Source organism: Cydia amplana, chromosome 6 (genome assembly GCF_948474715.1).
Source record: "Cydia amplana chromosome 6, ilCydAmpl1.1, whole genome shotgun sequence".
NCBI classification, from domain to species: domain Eukaryota; kingdom Metazoa; phylum Arthropoda; class Insecta; order Lepidoptera; family Tortricidae; genus Cydia; species Cydia amplana.
In genome coordinates this window covers 7,133,667-7,151,915 of record NC_086074.1, presented here as the reverse complement: position 1 = coordinate 7,151,915, position 18,249 = coordinate 7,133,667, and the positions used below count along the sequence as shown (strand labels likewise).

The 18,249-nt window shown below is 38.6% G+C and overlaps 1 protein-coding gene across 2 annotated transcripts in view; it reads left to right on the top strand.

Annotated features, from left to right (window-relative positions):
• The window catches only part of LOC134648757 (patched domain-containing protein 3), a 70,959-nt gene extending 54,154 nt beyond the window's left edge, over nucleotides 1–16,805 (top strand). For both annotated transcript variants that reach the window (XM_063503285.1, XM_063503284.1), the window contains 8 exons: nucleotides 9,372–9,550; nucleotides 10,596–10,939; nucleotides 11,670–11,870; nucleotides 12,048–12,185; nucleotides 12,516–12,829; nucleotides 13,087–13,299; nucleotides 13,593–13,802; nucleotides 14,746–16,805. In XM_063503285.1, coding sequence (XP_063359355.1) covers nucleotides 9,372–9,550; nucleotides 10,596–10,939; nucleotides 11,670–11,870; nucleotides 12,048–12,185; nucleotides 12,516–12,829; nucleotides 13,087–13,299; nucleotides 13,593–13,802; nucleotides 14,746–15,831 — 2,685 coding nt within the window. In that variant the 3' untranslated portion in view covers nucleotides 15,832–16,805. The remainder of the gene's footprint in view (nucleotides 1–9,371; nucleotides 9,551–10,595; nucleotides 10,940–11,669; nucleotides 11,871–12,047; nucleotides 12,186–12,515; nucleotides 12,830–13,086; nucleotides 13,300–13,592; nucleotides 13,803–14,745) is intronic.
• The last annotated feature ends 1,444 nt before the right edge of the window (nucleotides 16,806–18,249 follow it).

Sequence of the window (18,249 nt, the reverse complement as noted above, 5' to 3'; positions counted from 1 at the left end):
TTTTTGGGATCACGGGCCTATAAATCCCGGTCTTTTTATAGGCTTGCGTGGGGATATAGATCCAACACGTAGAGGCCCTTTGGAGAGCTTTAATGTCATGTAGAACGCCTGCTGGGACCCGTTTACAGGTGCAACAATAGACACCCATGAACCGGTCTCAGCAGGCATTGGGACTATTGTAGAAAAAAAAAGTGAACAGAATACCGGTCTATGGATTAAAGTTTGGGTGGACTATGAGACTGGGCTATTGCAAAGACGTACGGACACCTGCCATAACAAGGTTTACACAAGGCCATTATTATTATATAATTATAGGCGAGCAGCTATTGAGCTGATGAGCCTATGTCACACAGTGTCCAGTGTTATATAGTTCAAAGTTTGTATAGTCATATCACTTCACTAGTAATCATCAGTCTAACTTATTGTTTAAAAGCCAATTGTCCAATCTGTTTTTAAACACATTGACCGAGGGGGCAGTCACAACACTATCCGGTAAACGGTTCCAAGGCGCCACGACACGGTTGGACAAGGAATGATATGCAGCTTTAGTAATAGTGGGAGTGCGAACAATTCGTAGGCTGTGACCTCGGGTCTCGCGGCTGACAGTTCTCTTATTGATTATTTTGTGGATGTCAGGGAGATTGTAACAGTGGGTGACAATCTTAAAACACTCGTTGAGGTCTCCTCTCACTCTCCTAGCTTTGAGTGTGGGCAGCTTCAGTACCTTTAGCCTTTCTTCATAAGGCAAGCGTTTCAGCTTAAAAGGAATCTTGGTGGCTCTTCGCTGCGCACTTTCTAGAAGGTCAATGTCTTTGACGAAATAAGGATTCCATACTTGAAAAGCATATTCTAGCAAGGGCCGGACATATGTTTTATAAATTTTGATAAAAGCTTCAACAGATATGCATTGAAATGAGCGTTTTATAACATACAAGAACGAATTTGCCTTTTTGACTATGTTATTTATGTGCTCACCCCACTTCAGGTTATTTGTAACTGTCACACCGAGATCCTTTTGGGACGTCACCGCTGCAATTGGAGAGTTCCCTATCATGTATTGGACCATAGGGTTTCTTTTACCGAGGTGCAGAACTGCGCATTTGTTAACATTCAATTTCAATATCCACTTCGAAGTCCACTCCGTTAACCGATTCAAATCAGCTTGCAGCTGGCCCGAAGAAACATGAGGGTTGGCAAAGAACTTGCCATCGTCAGCAAAGAAGCACGACTCTGACTCTATTAGATACCTATTTATAGCTCGCAGGCCAACTGGGACTCAAAGTCCCCACAAAGTCCCTTATTAAGGCTCTATTAAAAAAGCTATGACCCTATGACATGTGGATCTAATTTCCCATAATATTCTTTCGACGTTATGGTTCACAAGAAGTTTGTCCACTCCTATTTCTTGAATCTTGATATAACAATCATTTCTTAACTGTAGCTATTAAACTACCACAGAAGGTAGATCCCAGTTTAGACCTACACTTGAAAGCTACACCCTATTGATAGACAAGTTAAAAAGGCTGAAGAGGAAACATATAGGTACCTACACTTCTCAGTTAAGCAAGGTTGTAAACAAAACCCACGGTCAATACTATTATATATAGGCGTCGAACATAATTATAGAGATACAATTTTAATAGCTGCCATTACCATTACACTCGAATACAAAGCCGCGTATTCTGTATCAGTATATACTAACAATACAACCGCAATATGTTACGGTTCAGCCATAAACACTTTAAGTTAGACGCAGTAAACATTCTGCAAGCTTTATTCATAGATATACAGCCTATACAGGTGGTAAATCTAAATGGAGCAGTGAAGAAATTAATAGACAAAATAAACAGTATTTTTTTTTATTTTGATACTGGCGTTGGAAATCAATATCCTAATTATTTGATTGGTAAGGTAGGGCAAACTTTCCGCCGAACGGCTATGTAGAGTAACGTCATTGTCAAGTTTATGTTGTGCGCTCATCGCCCCACCCAAAGGCTCCACCCTTGGACTTAAATAACACCCTGTATATTCGCTGTACGCGTTAAGATTGCGGTGAAGCGACTCAATGTCGCTAAACCTACTAATGACTCGTAGATTTTACGAGCCTCAAACCTAGCCAACAATCGGTCGTTGCATAATCTGACCTAAGTGAGTACAGGGCAATGCCACGACTCCTGGCCAGGCTACTTGACATTTAGCCATGTTGCTAAATAATAAATAAGTAAAAAAATTGCGAGATGTTTTTGACAAAAAATAAACAGGTAGAGAAAGCATTATAACTAGTGTCCGACCGAAACATGTTTTTTTTAGTGTCCGACCGAAGGTTCGGTTTCGGTTTCGGTTTCGGCCAGTTTCGGCCAAAAAATCATGTTTCGGCCGTAGTTTCGGTTTCGGCCAAAAAACGGCCGAACCTTTCGGCCGGGCCGAAACATACGCAATGGTACTTCGTTCTATGAAACTAAACTATGTGACAAAGACCAAAAGTTGTGAAACAAGTAGGACAACAATACTAATACATATACTGATTTATGTATACAGGACATTAATCGGTTTATTATTAAACACAATTCCACTAATGATGGGGCCACTGAACGGTCGACGCAGTCTTAAGAGGCTGTCAATACCTAAAACGCGCACACTGTCTAATTGTATCGTAGTAAATGAGATAGTACTGTCGCATGTTACTGGGCCTGGGCAAGGGAATAATAAGAAAACTCATCATCTTCCTCGCGTTATCCCAGCATTTTGGCCACGGCTCATGGGAGCATGGGGTCCACTTGGCGTCGGCACTAGTTTTTACGAAAGCGACTGCCATCAGACTGTGATCCAGAGGGTAAACTAGGCTTTATCGGGCTAGTCCGGCTTCCTCAGTGGTAAATATCAAATGATATTTCGTACATAAGTTCCGAAAAACTCATTGGTACGAGCCGGGGTTTATAGTGTTTGTACCTGCGACCTTTGGATTGAAAGTCGCACGCTCTTACTCACCGCTAGAGGCCACCAGCGCTCAAAGGATTATTTGTGTAATATTACTCGTTAGCGGTTTAGGTATAAGTAAATGTTTTGACAAATTGATTTTAATTTCAGACACATAAGTCAAGAAATAAAGACATTAGAACCGTTTAATGGTGATTTTAAGACCAATCTTTGCAATTAATTTCTATCGAGCCGATGTCGTTCAATCATGTATCGAGTGCGGCCACGGTCTTAAAATATAATAAATATTAACATAGTATAAAATATATTTTTTGCTTTACTAAATCAAATAGTTTTTCTTAAAAGGGGCTACCTGCGGTTTTCATCTATTTTTGACAAGTTTTGAATCGTATCTCCTACTTTTGCACTACAGATAGATTTTTATAAGACAAACGGCTATCGGTTCTTCAATCTTTATCTCCATTTTTGTCTACCGGATTTTGAAAGAAATTGATACTATTTTATGATTTTATTTAAACGTTGTCTAAAAGAACACTTTTTTCCTATCTAGATTGCTGTGAAGGATATTACTTATACGAAATCTACATATTTGGGTTCGTCTTTGACGTGTCGTGAAACGTGTCTAAGGTTTTTATTTTAAACTAATTAACACAAAAGTTATGGTCAGAAAACCAGTTTTTTGGCCTTCAATTGTTCAACTTTGATGCCAAATATCTCGAAGAATGAACTTTGAAGTAAATATGGAATACTATATCGCTTAAAGCCGTTGCTGTTAATATGATAAGCTACAAAACACAAGAAAACTAAGGGATTCAGATAGAAGGTCATTGGCGTGACGGAGCCCCTTAAGTAACATCAATTTCAAGGACATTGGGTGTTGACAGCCCCTTAATATGAGTTTAAAAGCGGTTTTATGACATTTTTTCAACGATTTTAACAAGTCTTCAAAAGTTTCGGTTTCGGTTTCGGTTTCGGCCGAAACTAGAGCCAAAGCCGAACATTCGGTTTCGGTTTCGGTTTCGGCAAAAAAACATGTTTCGGTCGGACACTAGTTTTTTTGCCGAAACCGAAACCGAAACCGAATGTTCGGCTTTGGCTCTAGTTTCGGCCGAAACCGAAACCGAAACCGAAACTTTTGAAGACTTGTTAAAATCGTTGAAAAAATGTCATAAAACCGCTTTTAAACTCATATTAAGGGGCTGTCAACACCCAATGTCCTTGAAATTGATGTTACTTAAGGGGCTCCGTCACGCCAATGACCTTCTATCTGAATCCCTTAGTTTTCTTGTGTTTTGTAGCTTATCATATTAACAGCAACGGCTTTAAGCGATATAGTATTCCATATTTACTTCAAAGTTCATTCTTCGAGATATTTGGCATCAAAGTTGAACAATTGAAGGCCAAAAAACTGGTTTTCTGACCATAACTTTTGTGTTAATTAGTTTAAAATAAAAACCTTAGACACGTTTCACGACACGTCAAAGACGAACCCAAATATGTAGATTTCGTATAAGTAATATCCTTCACAGCAATCTAGATAGGAAAAAAGTGTTCTTTTAGACAACGTTTAAATAAAATCATAAAATAGTATCAATTTCTTTCAAAATCCGGTAGACAAAAATGGAGATAAAGATTGAAGAACCGATAGCCGTTTGTCTTATAAAAATCTATCTGTAGTGCAAAAGTAGGAGATACGATTCAAAACTTGTCAAAAATAGATGAAAACCGCAGGTAGCCCCTTTTAAGAAAAACTATTTGATTTAGTAAAGCAAAAAATATATTTTATACTATGTTAATATTTATTATATTTTAAGACCGTGGCCGCACTCGATACATGATTGAACGACATCGGCTCGATAGAAATTAATTGCAAAGATTGGTCTTAAAATCACCATTAAACGGTTCTAATGTCTTTATTTCTTGACTTATGTGTCTGAAATTAAAATCAATTTGTCAAAACATTTACTTATACCTAAACCGCTAACGAGTAATATTACACAAATAATCCTTTGAGCGCTGGTGGCCTCTAGCGGTGAGTAAGAGCGTGCGACTTTCAATCCAAAGGTCGCAGGTACAAACACTATAAACCCCGGCTCGTACCAATGAGTTTTTCGGAACTTATGTACGAAATATCATTTGATATTTACCACTGAGGAAGCCGGACTAGCCCGATAAAGCCTAGTTTACCCTCTGGATCACAGTCTGATGGCAGTCGCTTTCGTAAAAACTAGTGCCGACGCCAAGTGGACCCCATGCTCCCATGAGCCGTGGCCAAAATGCTGGGATAACGCGAGGAAGATGATGAGTTTTCTTATTATTCCCTTGCCCAGGCCCAGTAACATGCGACAGTACTATCTCATTTACTACGATACAATTAGACAGTGTGCGCGTTTTAGGTATTGACAGCCTCTTAAGACTGCGTCGACCGTTCAGTGGCCCCATCATTAGTGGAATTGTGTTTAATAATAAACCGATTAATGTCCTGTATACATAAATCAGTATATGTATTAGTATTGTTGTCCTACTTGTTTCACAACTTTTGGTCTTTGTCACATAGTTTAGTTTCATAGAACGAAGTACCATTGCGTATGTTTCGGCCCGGCCGAAAGGTTCGGCCGTTTTTTGGCCGAAACCGAAACTACGGCCGAAACATGATTTTTTGGCCGAAACTGGCCGAAACCGAAACCGAAACCGAACCTTCGGTCGGACACTAATTATAACTCATAAATGCGCAAAAGTTAATGTTTAAAATAGCTTAAACTCATGGGCTTCGCCAAGGGGGGCAGAGAACAAAAATTCTAACTATAGCTGGTCAACCAAATCTTGTCAGTAAAAAAAGGCACGAAATTCAAATTATCTATGGGACGATATCCCTTCGCGCCTACATTTTTCAAATTTGCCGCCTTTTTCTACTGTCAAGATCTGGTTGATCAAGTATATTTGTATAGTAACCTTCCGCCTCCCCTTGGCCATCGGCCATATGAACTGACCTCGGGTCGGGTTTCGTATAAGGGGTCGGTATCGGGTTTCTTGTCTTTTTTGGAGCCTAGGAACACCACTATAAGAATCAGAAGTCAAACTTAGATCTAATGATTACTAATTATGCATACGACACATTTCTAGAGATCCTGGTCTAATAGAGTCACGTAGTCAGTCGCGGAAAGATACTAGACTTGCAAACTTTGATGTAAATATGTACATCTGGTACACTTTCCTATACGTATTAGGAATGTAGAAGTTTAACAATCTACATATAGGTAAGGTAACACCTGACAACAACGTTAATACTCATCAAATATTCCAGCCACAAGACGAAAATATTGTCTCGTTCTTTTGAAACTGAAATTGCTTTTTAATTATACGAAAACAGCAACCTTAGCGTAACTAATCGCCATATTTTTAACTTGCCATAGTATAAAATAATAATAATACGGAAATACAGAAACGGCGTCGAACCACAGTGTTGGCGAACAGACTTCCATACTGTTTTACTTAGTCATGGGTATTAGTAATGGTTGATTTAGAGTGGGTGCTTCGTAAAGTCGGGTCGGTAATAAATATCAATATAGAGTTGGACCACAGATAGGTCTGCAACGATTTTGATAGCACACGCAGTGCAAGTGTTATATTTTTACGTCATAATTTCATAGAAGTTTGACGTTTAAAATAACACCCTACACTGTGTGCTATCAAAATCAATGCAGACTTATCTTGCTCTATAGACTCTTTTTTCCTCTATTGGAGAAAATAAATCCCCATTGCTGCATCTGCGGATTTTATTTTTAACTCGATCTTGCAGGCTGTCTCGAAATTGTATTTAAAATTAGTTTTTTTGTTCATAATGTTCATATTTATTTTCAACACGCATCACATCAGGCAAACATGGCTAGGTATGAACCAAATAGGTATGAACAGAAACAGTATTTAAAAACATTAACAAACTTTGGGTCAATACACTTTCGATTTCCACTGGCTTTCTCCCACGGCACGAACAAAGGTGCCTTTAACAAATACTTTAAGTATTGTTATTAAAAATAAATTGTTAAGTAGCGAGATTGACACCAATTGGTTGCGGTTTCGCTGGCAGAGATGTAGCGTCTTTAAACCATGATAAAATATTATTATTTACGTTTAAACAACAATGTACCTACCTACTATTCATTTTCATCTCACTTTGTTTCATAATAAGTAAGGGCAGGACTTGGGGGACTTTTCATAGGTGGGTATTTTTTCTATTATTGTTTAATTTTTAATTAAGTAGGTTTATTTTAAGTATAGTATTATTTATTTTTATATTTAGCTTTTCAGTTGTATTTAGTTGTTGTTCATAAATACATAAGTAAGTACTTGTATTCTATTTTGACTTGTCTTAACCTAAGTATTAACGAGAGGTTGATGTGCGGGTTAAAATAGATGAGCATATTAGGATTAGGTTGGATGTTACGAATGTTTAGAATAAGACTTGTAAGTCGTGACATTGACTAATTCAGTATGTATTTTTTTGCCATTGGTTATAAATATTTAGTCAGTTGGCGTCTAGTCACAGAAAGATTAAGTGGACGTATGAGAACCAATTCGTTACATACACTTAGCCTGATTTGGGCTTCACGCGCAATTCTTGCAATAATTTCCGGATTTCTATGTAGATGAGGGTAAACTTGGCGACACGCTCCTCTCTCTAGCTTTAGTAATGCATTACTTATTTACCAATTTAGTCTCCTTCCCTATTATTTAATATTACATATACTAAATGTGCACCATATTAATGATAGTCATATATTCGTTAAATATAAACAGCACGCCTTATTCCTGCTTTCTTGCCTGTTTACCATTTTCTCCACTTCGTGTGATCCTGGAAATAATGGGTCCATTTTTTCACATACTATGTGTTCTCGTGACCATTAATGTAGGTACTTACAATTATAATTTTGGCGATCGATTAAAACTGCCGACTAATTTCCTGGACGTCTGTTCAAAGGTCGCTACTTACGAGTACTAGAATGAGTCACAGCCATAAAACGCATTAAGCGGAGTTCGAACAATAGATAGTTTTGAATACCACTTCTATATAACAAAATAAAACACTATCTAACTGTCTGATGATTAAAAAAAAAATCTATTATAAATGTCTACAGGTTAAGACACAAAATCAAGATAAGAACTACAACTACCTATCGTGAACTTAATCAAAAACTCTTTGAAACATACGATAACCACATAAGACATTTACTCGTAGTCTCGTACTCGACTTCTACACATACGAGTAGGTAGAGGCAGAGTTGTCACCCGTACAATGTTAAGCAGAAATACCACTATATTATTTTTGGAAGATCTTATGAAGTTATGACGCAGCCATATTTGAACCACAAGTGTCGTAATACTTAGTTGAATCCATATTATTCTCCTCCGATGTACGATGTTTTTTATAGATTTGAAAAAGTCTCTCTCTCTCATATTTATCTCAAATGTATGTGGCATATACCTAGTAAGAGGCCACAAAGCACACAGCAAATACCTATACATTATATGCTAATAACAAACGAGATATTCCTCTATCATACTTGTTAAATGCAAAACAGATTGCCAAGTGTGTTGTGGTCACACACAAAACAACATTCTCGTAACATTCGTAGGTACCTAGTACCCGTGCCGATACATCATGTCGGTTAACCATCATGTGTGTCACCGTTGATTTATATTCCGAACATCCACTTATCGTAATGAGCTGCATCGGTCATTTGTCATCGTTTCGAGTATCTTCATTTAACATCGCGATTGGTATGTCAAGCGTTACAACATGTTGCCACGTGATGTGTGGATGCGTAGTTTTAGTACGAATAAATGAGTTTTTAGCTTTATCGGCACGGAGAGAGCTATTGACAGCCTAATTATTGCTATAACCCCAATCACATGTATTTCGCTTTGGTAAATAAATAAATGAACGTATGTAGGTAGGCTAAGTATAACATTAGAATATAGTAGGTAAGTATAGTATTGTAACCTACTCATACTTAGGTACGAGTAGCTACCACAGACATGTTGAAAAGTTAACGCAGCAAACGACTTCGTGATTCTTAATAAATTAATTAAATAGGTAGGTCAAAGCCACACGACTCCGCTGGCTTGGTCACCTGGAGAGGATGGGGGAGGATCGTGCTGTGAGAAGAGCGTATGTGGGGCACCCGGGCGGAAAACGTCCGTCTGGGCGTCCCAGGTACCGCTGGAGTGACGAAACCCAAAAAAAAAGACCTGTCCGCGCCCTCGGAATACCCAACTGGCGCAAAGTGGCGCAGAATAGGGCAGAGTGGCGCTCTCTTGTGTCAGAGGCCAAGATCCTCTTTGGGTCACTGAGCCAGTGTACCTACCTATTTACAGTATGTATGTAAATAGGTAGGTACATTTTATTGAACTAAGTACTTATATTTTCATTCCAGGTGGAACGCGGCGATCTAAACCTGACGTTCCCTATAATGTTCAACCCGGTGACGTGGGAGGCCCACGCGTTCCCCGTCTACTTCGGAGGCTCGACCGTGCTCGACGACATCATCGTGTCCGTGCCGGCTGTTCAGCTCGTCTGGTTCGTGAAGGCCGACACCCCGTTGCAAATACAAAGGTAAACAAGTTGTCACTTGAACCCAACGTCTAAAATGTTCAGCCTAATGATGTGGGAAGCTAACGCGTTCTCCATGTCTTGTCATGTTCACTTTGGTGACATCGCAGTTGCCATTATTGTCAATGACACCGTCGTGCCTAGACTGTCTAGTCGTCAACGTTAGGTAAGTGCTGACCGGATCACTACAGACCGAGACACTTCGGCAATCGGGTAAAAAGTTAGCCAAGAACGTCCGTTGATCTAGTTATGGTGTTTACTTAGTTATCAGCTTAGTAAACCAAGGGCAGTAAGATGTTGTAACTCTTCGTTATTCAAAACATCATTTGACCGCTTTTATCCATAACAATGGCAGGTCGTTTAGGTAGGTAAAGTACATATTTAAATTTAATAAAAGATATCCTTCCTAAACAAATAAAATTACGCAGATAACCATAGTGTAATGACCATACATCTACTTATCACACGCAATTTACGGATACAATGATTATAGACGTATATCTTTGAAAAGGAAACAAGTGCCCAACGAAGGTTCTTTCAGTTTAGTTAATTGCTCTAAATGGTGTTTACAAGATTTTTGTCTGGTTCTAAATGGTTTTACATTTAAGTTGAATGACTCAGTTTCTTAGATAATGGGTACCGATCTTGACACGGTTTAGGAAATCGTTTCGAATACTAAGCGCTGCGTAATGATGCCAGAATACCAATAGAAAGGTTTCACTTGCTAAAACGAATTGTGGGTCAACTTGATGTTGACAACATTATTATAGTTATTACTGAGCCTTATGAGGTTCAGATGTCACATGAAAGTTGTATACCTATGCGGTAATTTAAAATTAAGATCAGGTGCTCTTTTGTTATTCATAATTCGCGAGTTTTGCAACGAATATTTAAGTACCTACTTAGTTATTCAACCACATTTTCTTTTATAACACGTATTAAAATTTAAATTTGAGAGTCATTTAAATGTCACTTTCTTCAACAGGTTTAACAACCAACCGAACAATAAATGTCTTTTGATTATTATTATGTTCATTCTCTTTTTCAGAGGCGCAGCATGGGAGGACGCATTCTTGGATGCAGTAGGCGTAGCAGAAGACACGGGGCGCTTCAAACACATCTCCATCGCTAGATTCGCATCAAGAACTCTGGACCATGAGCTCGAAAAGAACACCAGAACTGTCGTTCCGTTCTTCAGTTCCACGTTCATCCTAATGGGAATATTCTCGATTGTGACCTGTATGATGGCTGATTGGGTCCGGTCTAAGCCCTGGCTGGGTTTGCTTGGAAATATCTCTGCTGTTATGGCCACTGCTGCGGCTTTTGGTTGTGCTATTTATCTGGGGATATCTTTTATTGGCATCAATTTGGCTGCTCCGTTTTTGATGATTGGTACGTATCTCTTATGTTTTCATAAATATTCTCATACTAATAGCTAATAAAATCTGTAACGGCAACCTACTTTTAATCTGAAACAGCTACTACTTTAGTCTGTAGGAACATTTGATCTCAATGAGCATCTGAACTAGAGATGCACCGGATATCCGGTTACTATCCGGTATCCGGCCTATCCGGCCGTTATTTTAGTATCCGGCCGGATACCGGATAGTGGCCTACTAGGATAGTAAAATAAACACATTTTGGGGTAAAAAATGGAATCTAAAAAACAGTCACGGTCATAATGCTAACGACACTGTAGATAGAAATGAATACGTAACCAATGTCACACAATACACTTATTTATTTACATAAAAATACGCGCGCGCACTTGTAACTATAAATAAAGTATCTTACTACGTAATGACATGATAAAACTCGTTACGATCCTAGAAATGTGTCCGCGCGAACGTTCACTACGAAACAGGTCGAAACCTGCACGACGCGCACCTGCAAAACTCAAAATATAGGTATAGTTCCGCCGGCCGAATATCCGGCGGCCGGATACCGGATATTCGGCCAGTGTCCAGGCCGGATATCCGGTATTCGGTATCCGGCCAAACAACTATCCGTTGCATCTCTAATCTGAACATTGATGTAAATATTTGACCTCTTCTTGACATTATCGATCAAACAGTGCACTTATGAAATATTTTCGTTTATATATTTTTTTCCTGTTTCACAGGTATTGGCATAGACGATACATTCGTCATGTTAGCGGCGTGGCGCAGGACCTCCCCAAAACTGCCAGTGCCCGAACGTATGGCCATCATGTTGTCTGAGGCAGCGGTCTCCATCACGATTACTTCCGTCACTGACATGTTATCTTTCTTCATCGGCATATTCTCTCCATTCCCTTCTGTCCAAATCTTCTGCATGTATTCAGGTAAGCGGTAAATATCAAGCTATGAGAGCCTATCGCGAAAATCGAAATTTCGTTATCTGCCTCAGTCACTCTTGCATATTCAAGCAAATGGACCACCGAACGAAATAAATTTGGAACTCAATATTTTTCTTTTAACCATTATTATAGGCCTCAACTAAAACTGTTTTTCATTTTCAGGTCTAGCAGTCTGCTTTACATTTGTATGGCATCTGACATTCTTCTCTGGATGTGTAGCCGTATCAGGATACCGTGAGAAACAGAACAGACATACGATCACATTTTTGAAGGTGCTGCCAGAATCCAGAGCAAGAAAAGGTGCGTGTTTATACGCTATCTTTTATCTTACTTCTTCGTAGTTTCATTATATCAGGATGGATAATGTCCCTCCAAATTACGCGATTAAGCGTCACGTGAATTCCCTCTGTATACCTAACCATACATTTTCTTCATCTTTCCGGACTATTGAGCAGCTGTCGGTTCTGGATTTCGCTTAAACATCCGATCTATATTACGCGTTTCCTAATGTACCTATCTTCTCATGACACAAGCTTTTTGAAAATTGGGTAGTCATGTGACTTATTCGGTCTCCTTCAGTTTACCTTGACCATAAAGTTAACTTTTGAATGCTTATTCGTTCTGTTACAGAAGAAAAATCGTGGCTGTACCGAGCATTTTGCAGCGGAGGTATCGACATAGCCGACCCTGACAACCCCATCGACAACAGAGAACACTGCATCATGGCTTTCTTCCGCGACACAATGGCCAATATCCTCAACAACAACGCGGTGAAGGTTTTCGTCATCGTCATTTTCCTGGCTTATCTTGCTGGAGCAGGTTACGGAGTCACAAATTTGAAAGAGGGTCTCGAAAGAAGAAAACTGTCCAAAGTCGATTCGTATTCTGTCGAATTTTTTGACCGTGAAGATTTATACTACAGGGAGTTTCCTTACAGAATTCAGGTAGGCAAAGTTCAAAAATTTGTTACTTATTGAGTTTGGTTGATGGATGAGGTGAAATGACTAAGACCGCAGTTTCACTAAATAATGAGAATAAACGGGCAAAGTTCAACGTAGTTGGCGCTGGCATTGTTTACATTGCAATTTAATAGAACAGATATAATGGAAAATATAAACCCCTACAGACTTTTGGTATAGGTCCTACAAGCATCATCTTTCGTAAATTTTTGGCGTTATTAACCCCATTGATTTTGTTACAGGTTGTGATCAGTGGCGAATACAACTACTCAGATCCGAAAATCCAAGACGAAGTAGAACAACTAACGCAAAGTTTAGAAAACACTTCCTACATCTCGAACTCACTGTACACGGAATCGTGGCTACGAACATTTGTCAACTACGTGTCGAGAAATAATGACTACTTGAACGTGACAATCGATAATGAAGCGGATTTCATTCAAAATTTACGCGAGGTAAGCGTAAATAAATAAATTTACCATGACGTTTCCACCCGAGAACATTAAATATAGATTCAAAGCGTTCTCCTGCACTATGTCCCTTATATTCCACTGACCCCTACCCAAACGTAATCCACTCGGCTACCTATTTTAATACTAATAAATAGAGAAAACTTTCAGGAGGGCATAGACATCATTAATTTGAAGTGAATGGATTGATGCTTAACCTCGTAATTCGAAGAGCAATTTCAATCAGCGAGCTGATATGATATTGCCGACAAATAACAATTTAAATAATATTGTTTCAGTTATGGCTATTTCCCGCTAATCCATTTTCCCTGGACGTGAAATTCAACGAAGCCGGAGACCAAATAGTAGCATCGAGGTTTTTGATCCAGGCGATTAATATCAGCGGCACCAACCATGAGAAGGAGATGGTCAAAGTCCTAAGAGATGTTGTGGCTCAATCTTCGCTCAATGCGTCTGTTTTCCATCCGTACTTTGTCTTTTTCGATCAGGTATGTATCAATAAGTTTGGTTTCTAAGGGTATTTATCCCAAGAATGTGCATACGATCCTTATGACAGAATAAGTTGTTAAGTAATAGTACCGTAATGTCTCGATAGCAAATACTCGTGAAATCTCTGTGACCAATAATAGTACATTATTGTCGAGGTTCGGAAGTAGCTACTTGCTGGCTGAGGATTCGTTTTAAACGGACGACCTTGGGAGTCCGTTTAATTGAATCCGAAGCCAGCAAGTAGCCTTCCAGCCTAGTCATATATAGTGCTTTTCTCAAAAATGGTGCAAGAAATAGAAATATTTTACAGAACTTACAGAAGCAATGTTCTAATTTTCACAGAAAAATACAACCATTAAAAAAATTTGCTTGCCGCCTTTAAAAAAAAAAAGAAGTGTATTTTTCTGCTGAAAATACGCCAACCTATTTGAGACACCTAAATAGTCGCGGTACCAACATTTAGCCTGTAACAGACGATCGCACCGCACCGCGACCTTGGAGCGTCGCACCCATAAGTGAGAGCGAGAAACAGATATCTTTCTCCCTCTCACTTATGGGTGAAACAGATATCTCTTTCTCGCTCTCACTTATGGGTGAAACAGATATCTCTTTCTCGCTCTCACTTATGGGTGCGACGCTCCAAGGTCGCGGTGCGGTGCGATAGTCTGTTATAGGCTTTATAATAATAAGTGCTGATCATCTGTTTGGCTGTTTAAGGGACCTATGCCTTCATTTGATATGGCCATTTAAAGTTTTAAAAAGTTTGGAACTCGTTAAATAATGGAATTTGTATGCGACATTGCAGTCCCGAAATCGAGACTGCAATGTTTTTAACTTTTTAATTTTTGAATGACCATAAACTACGCACTTCGCGACCTATTTTTTAACCGGCAACGTCGACTTTGCCGTCCATTTTTGAGAAAAACATTTTTTATTTTCCAGTTCGAGCTAGTGAAGCCAACATCCATTCAGAACTTGTGCTACGGAGCCCTGATGATGATGATCACCTCCTTCATATTTATACCGAACATTCTGTGCTCGCTCTGGGTCGCCTTCAGTATCATATCTATAGAAATCGGGGTCGTGGGATATATGGCCCTGTGGGATATCAACCTTGATTCAATCTCCATGATAAATTTGATCATGTGCATCGGCTTCTCCGTTGACTTCACAGCACACATCTGCTACGCTTACATGGCATCAAAGGCGAAATCTCCAAATGATAGAGTTAGCGAATGCTTATACTCTCTGGGCTTGCCTATAGTTCAAGGATCCTTCAGTACAATTTTGGGGGTAGTCGCACTCCTTCTAGCGGACAGCTACATCTTCTCAGTATTCTTCAAGATGGTATTTATGGTGATTTTCTTCGGAGCAATGCACGGGCTTTTCTTGCTGCCAGTACTCCTGTCTCTATTCGGACCCGGCTCCTGTTCCAAGAAACATGAAGATATCAAAATGTCAAAAGTTGATAAGAGTTTTCCGCACCCATACTGCATACCACACCCGCAACTTGTTTTAAACGATCAAATATTCAACGGAAAGAATGTAGGCCCAAATGGAGTGTACAAAATCTACGGAGATGACAAAGATTTGGGTATTGGTACGTCTGGAGAGGACACGAGCGAAAGCAGCTCGAACCAATCACAGCGCCGTCAAATAGGCGACAATGACAGGAAATATGAGCTCGGATGGAAAAGGTCGAGTTACGGACAGAATTCTAGCCAATTCCAGCCATCAGGGGAGTTAGATCCATATGTACTCGAGGCAGAGCGGGCTTGGGTAAGACAACCTTACGAAGACAGACGCGGGGCTGACAATTATAGAAGAAGCCGTGCGACTTCTAGAGACGATGATTGGGTGAGGCCTACGCGCAAGACGAGCGACGCAGGCCCTCGGCGCGAGGGAACCTACAGAGTGATGCGCGCCCATTCCCACCACAACCTACACCGACCACGCGCTCCGAGGCGGTCCAACTCGCACCACAACCTAGAGCATTTAGACTATGTGGCCGAAATGCGTTTTCCTTGACAGAACCTTCCCACAATTTAGATAACATAAATCAAGTGCTCAATTTATGGACCAAAGTTCCACGATATTGTTGATGGTCAAAACTGGATCGAACAGTGAGCTACAAAACTCACTAGTTACGTTTCCGTAGAGATTTTGATTATTAGATCAACAAAAAACTGTATTTTATAAGGTTACATAAAATAATGTTTTTTTTGTGGATTGCAGAAAGTAAGACTATTTTATGTATTAGGTACCTATTTAGCAAAAAAATTAGGCCAAAAATGTGTGTGCGTTGCCTATAAAATGTGTATGCGTGTAGAAATTGAATTCGCTTTAAAATAGTATTATTCATTATTCATCATGAACATTCAGAATCTTACACTATGTATAAATATTATAATCATAAGTACAGTCAGCTACAAAGATATCTACGAGTAGCTAAACGTCTGACACACGCAAAAAACAAACAGATTTTTCAATTTGAAAAAATATTAAAAATGTAAAACTTACTATTGTGCCGATCCGTACAAAATGTATGGAAAGCTTTTATTAACTCCCAAGCGCAGATATTTTTGCAGTTTGCTGTTCCTATATTTTCCCTGAAAATACATAAGATATTAGTTATCAAGCAGATTAGTGTGTAGATATCCAGTGTTACATTTATTTGGCATCCGGATTCCGTAAACTTTATAGGTACATCCTAAAAGGTGCAGACCTTAATATGTCGGTAATATAATAAGTTTTAGTTAATCTCTAGTAAAGTTGTGATTAAGGGAGTGTTATGTTAGTGTGATAATACTGGGTGGGTGAAAACTGTGTATATATTTGTGTATTTAAAATAGTGTAATTCCCCTTTTGTGAAAGCTTTAAGATTCTTGACAGATGCTGTAAATATTAGTTGAGCTACTTATAGGTATCTTGTGGCCATTTCCGTTTCCTTTGGGCGTGTTAATTTAAGCTGGGGCTGGTATATCTTCGATTCGGTTTAAGAAAGGCTATGTGGCTAATTGAGTATTAGACATATCGGCTTTGGTCCACTTTAACTTTGCTGCCACAATCTTCCAATGCAACTAATAATTTAGCGTCATGTGCCGTACGTTATGTATTTTATATTTAATACGTAGTATTAAAATAAATCGTAAAATTGTCCTATAATGAGAATGTGGTTATCGAAATTAAATCAGTGAGTGATTTGATAGGTAATTGTTGTTTTTGAGTTTTAAATTAAGATTTGATTTTAATGGTGCTCTTCTTATATAAAATGTGTATTAAGTTGTACACATTTTCAATTCTACGATTTATCACATGATATATTATGATGTAGTGGTCCTAATAAGTAATAACGTTTCCGTTCCTGACCTTGTGTAAACAATACCGATACTTAACAAAATAATGACATGTTTTGAATACTATGAATTTTCATTAATGCAAGTACAGGCACTGGAAAATTCGCACTTCAATACTATTTACGATTAAGTTATTTCATTAGTAGGTATAGTGTTAGTACCTCGCCGACCCCTACTCGTAGTCTTGTCGTAACCCTATTGTGATCGCGCGCGGTCAACATGACTGAATATATTGTAAATATTATTGACATGTTTTATATTGAATAAAACTAGTTTTGATAATCTGTTGATCTTTTATTTTTCTTTTCATTATAAAAATAATCACTAAAAAGTCTAACGTAATTTAAATAACTTATGTTATCTCGTTAGTGTCATCTAAAAATCCAATGTAATTGATACATTTAGATGGTTTATACCGAACGTATATCGCAGTACTACCCCACAGTATGCCTAACTGTACTTATAACAGTCAGTCACAGACATCTATCTCATCAGGTTTGCCAAGCAGCTATAGCAGCACCTTTAAATTTGATATAACATTTTTATATTATTGATGTCTTCAGTACATACAAATACAAGTATGTTTGATATAACGCGATTTTTACACTGCCCAAATAAAGCAGCGTAACATTACACTTTAGTTAGCCTTGTAATTAGTTTATTTTTTTAACACAAGTCGTATTTAGCCTAATTGTAGATATTGTCAGGTGACAACCAAAACTCACAAATTGCAAAAATATATACCTAAACAAAAATCATCCTTGCTTTGTACTAGTACGGTATGGCTCTGAACTGATAGTAGGTAATTAATAAGTGTTGGTTGTCATCTGACGATATAGTAGCTATATAGATACCTACTAAACAATCTCATTATCTCAAATGTCACGAGTGAACACGGCAAGTGAAACAATACATTATGTCAAAACTTGTTATATCAAACGGGCACATAAAATAGTATATATCACTAAAGCGCAAAAAGGCACTGTTACTTAAAACAAAACTAGTTTCTAATTCAGTCCAATCCTAAAATATGTACATGAATACTTTTCCACTATGCGAAATAATATTACGTGGTACAATAACAATGATT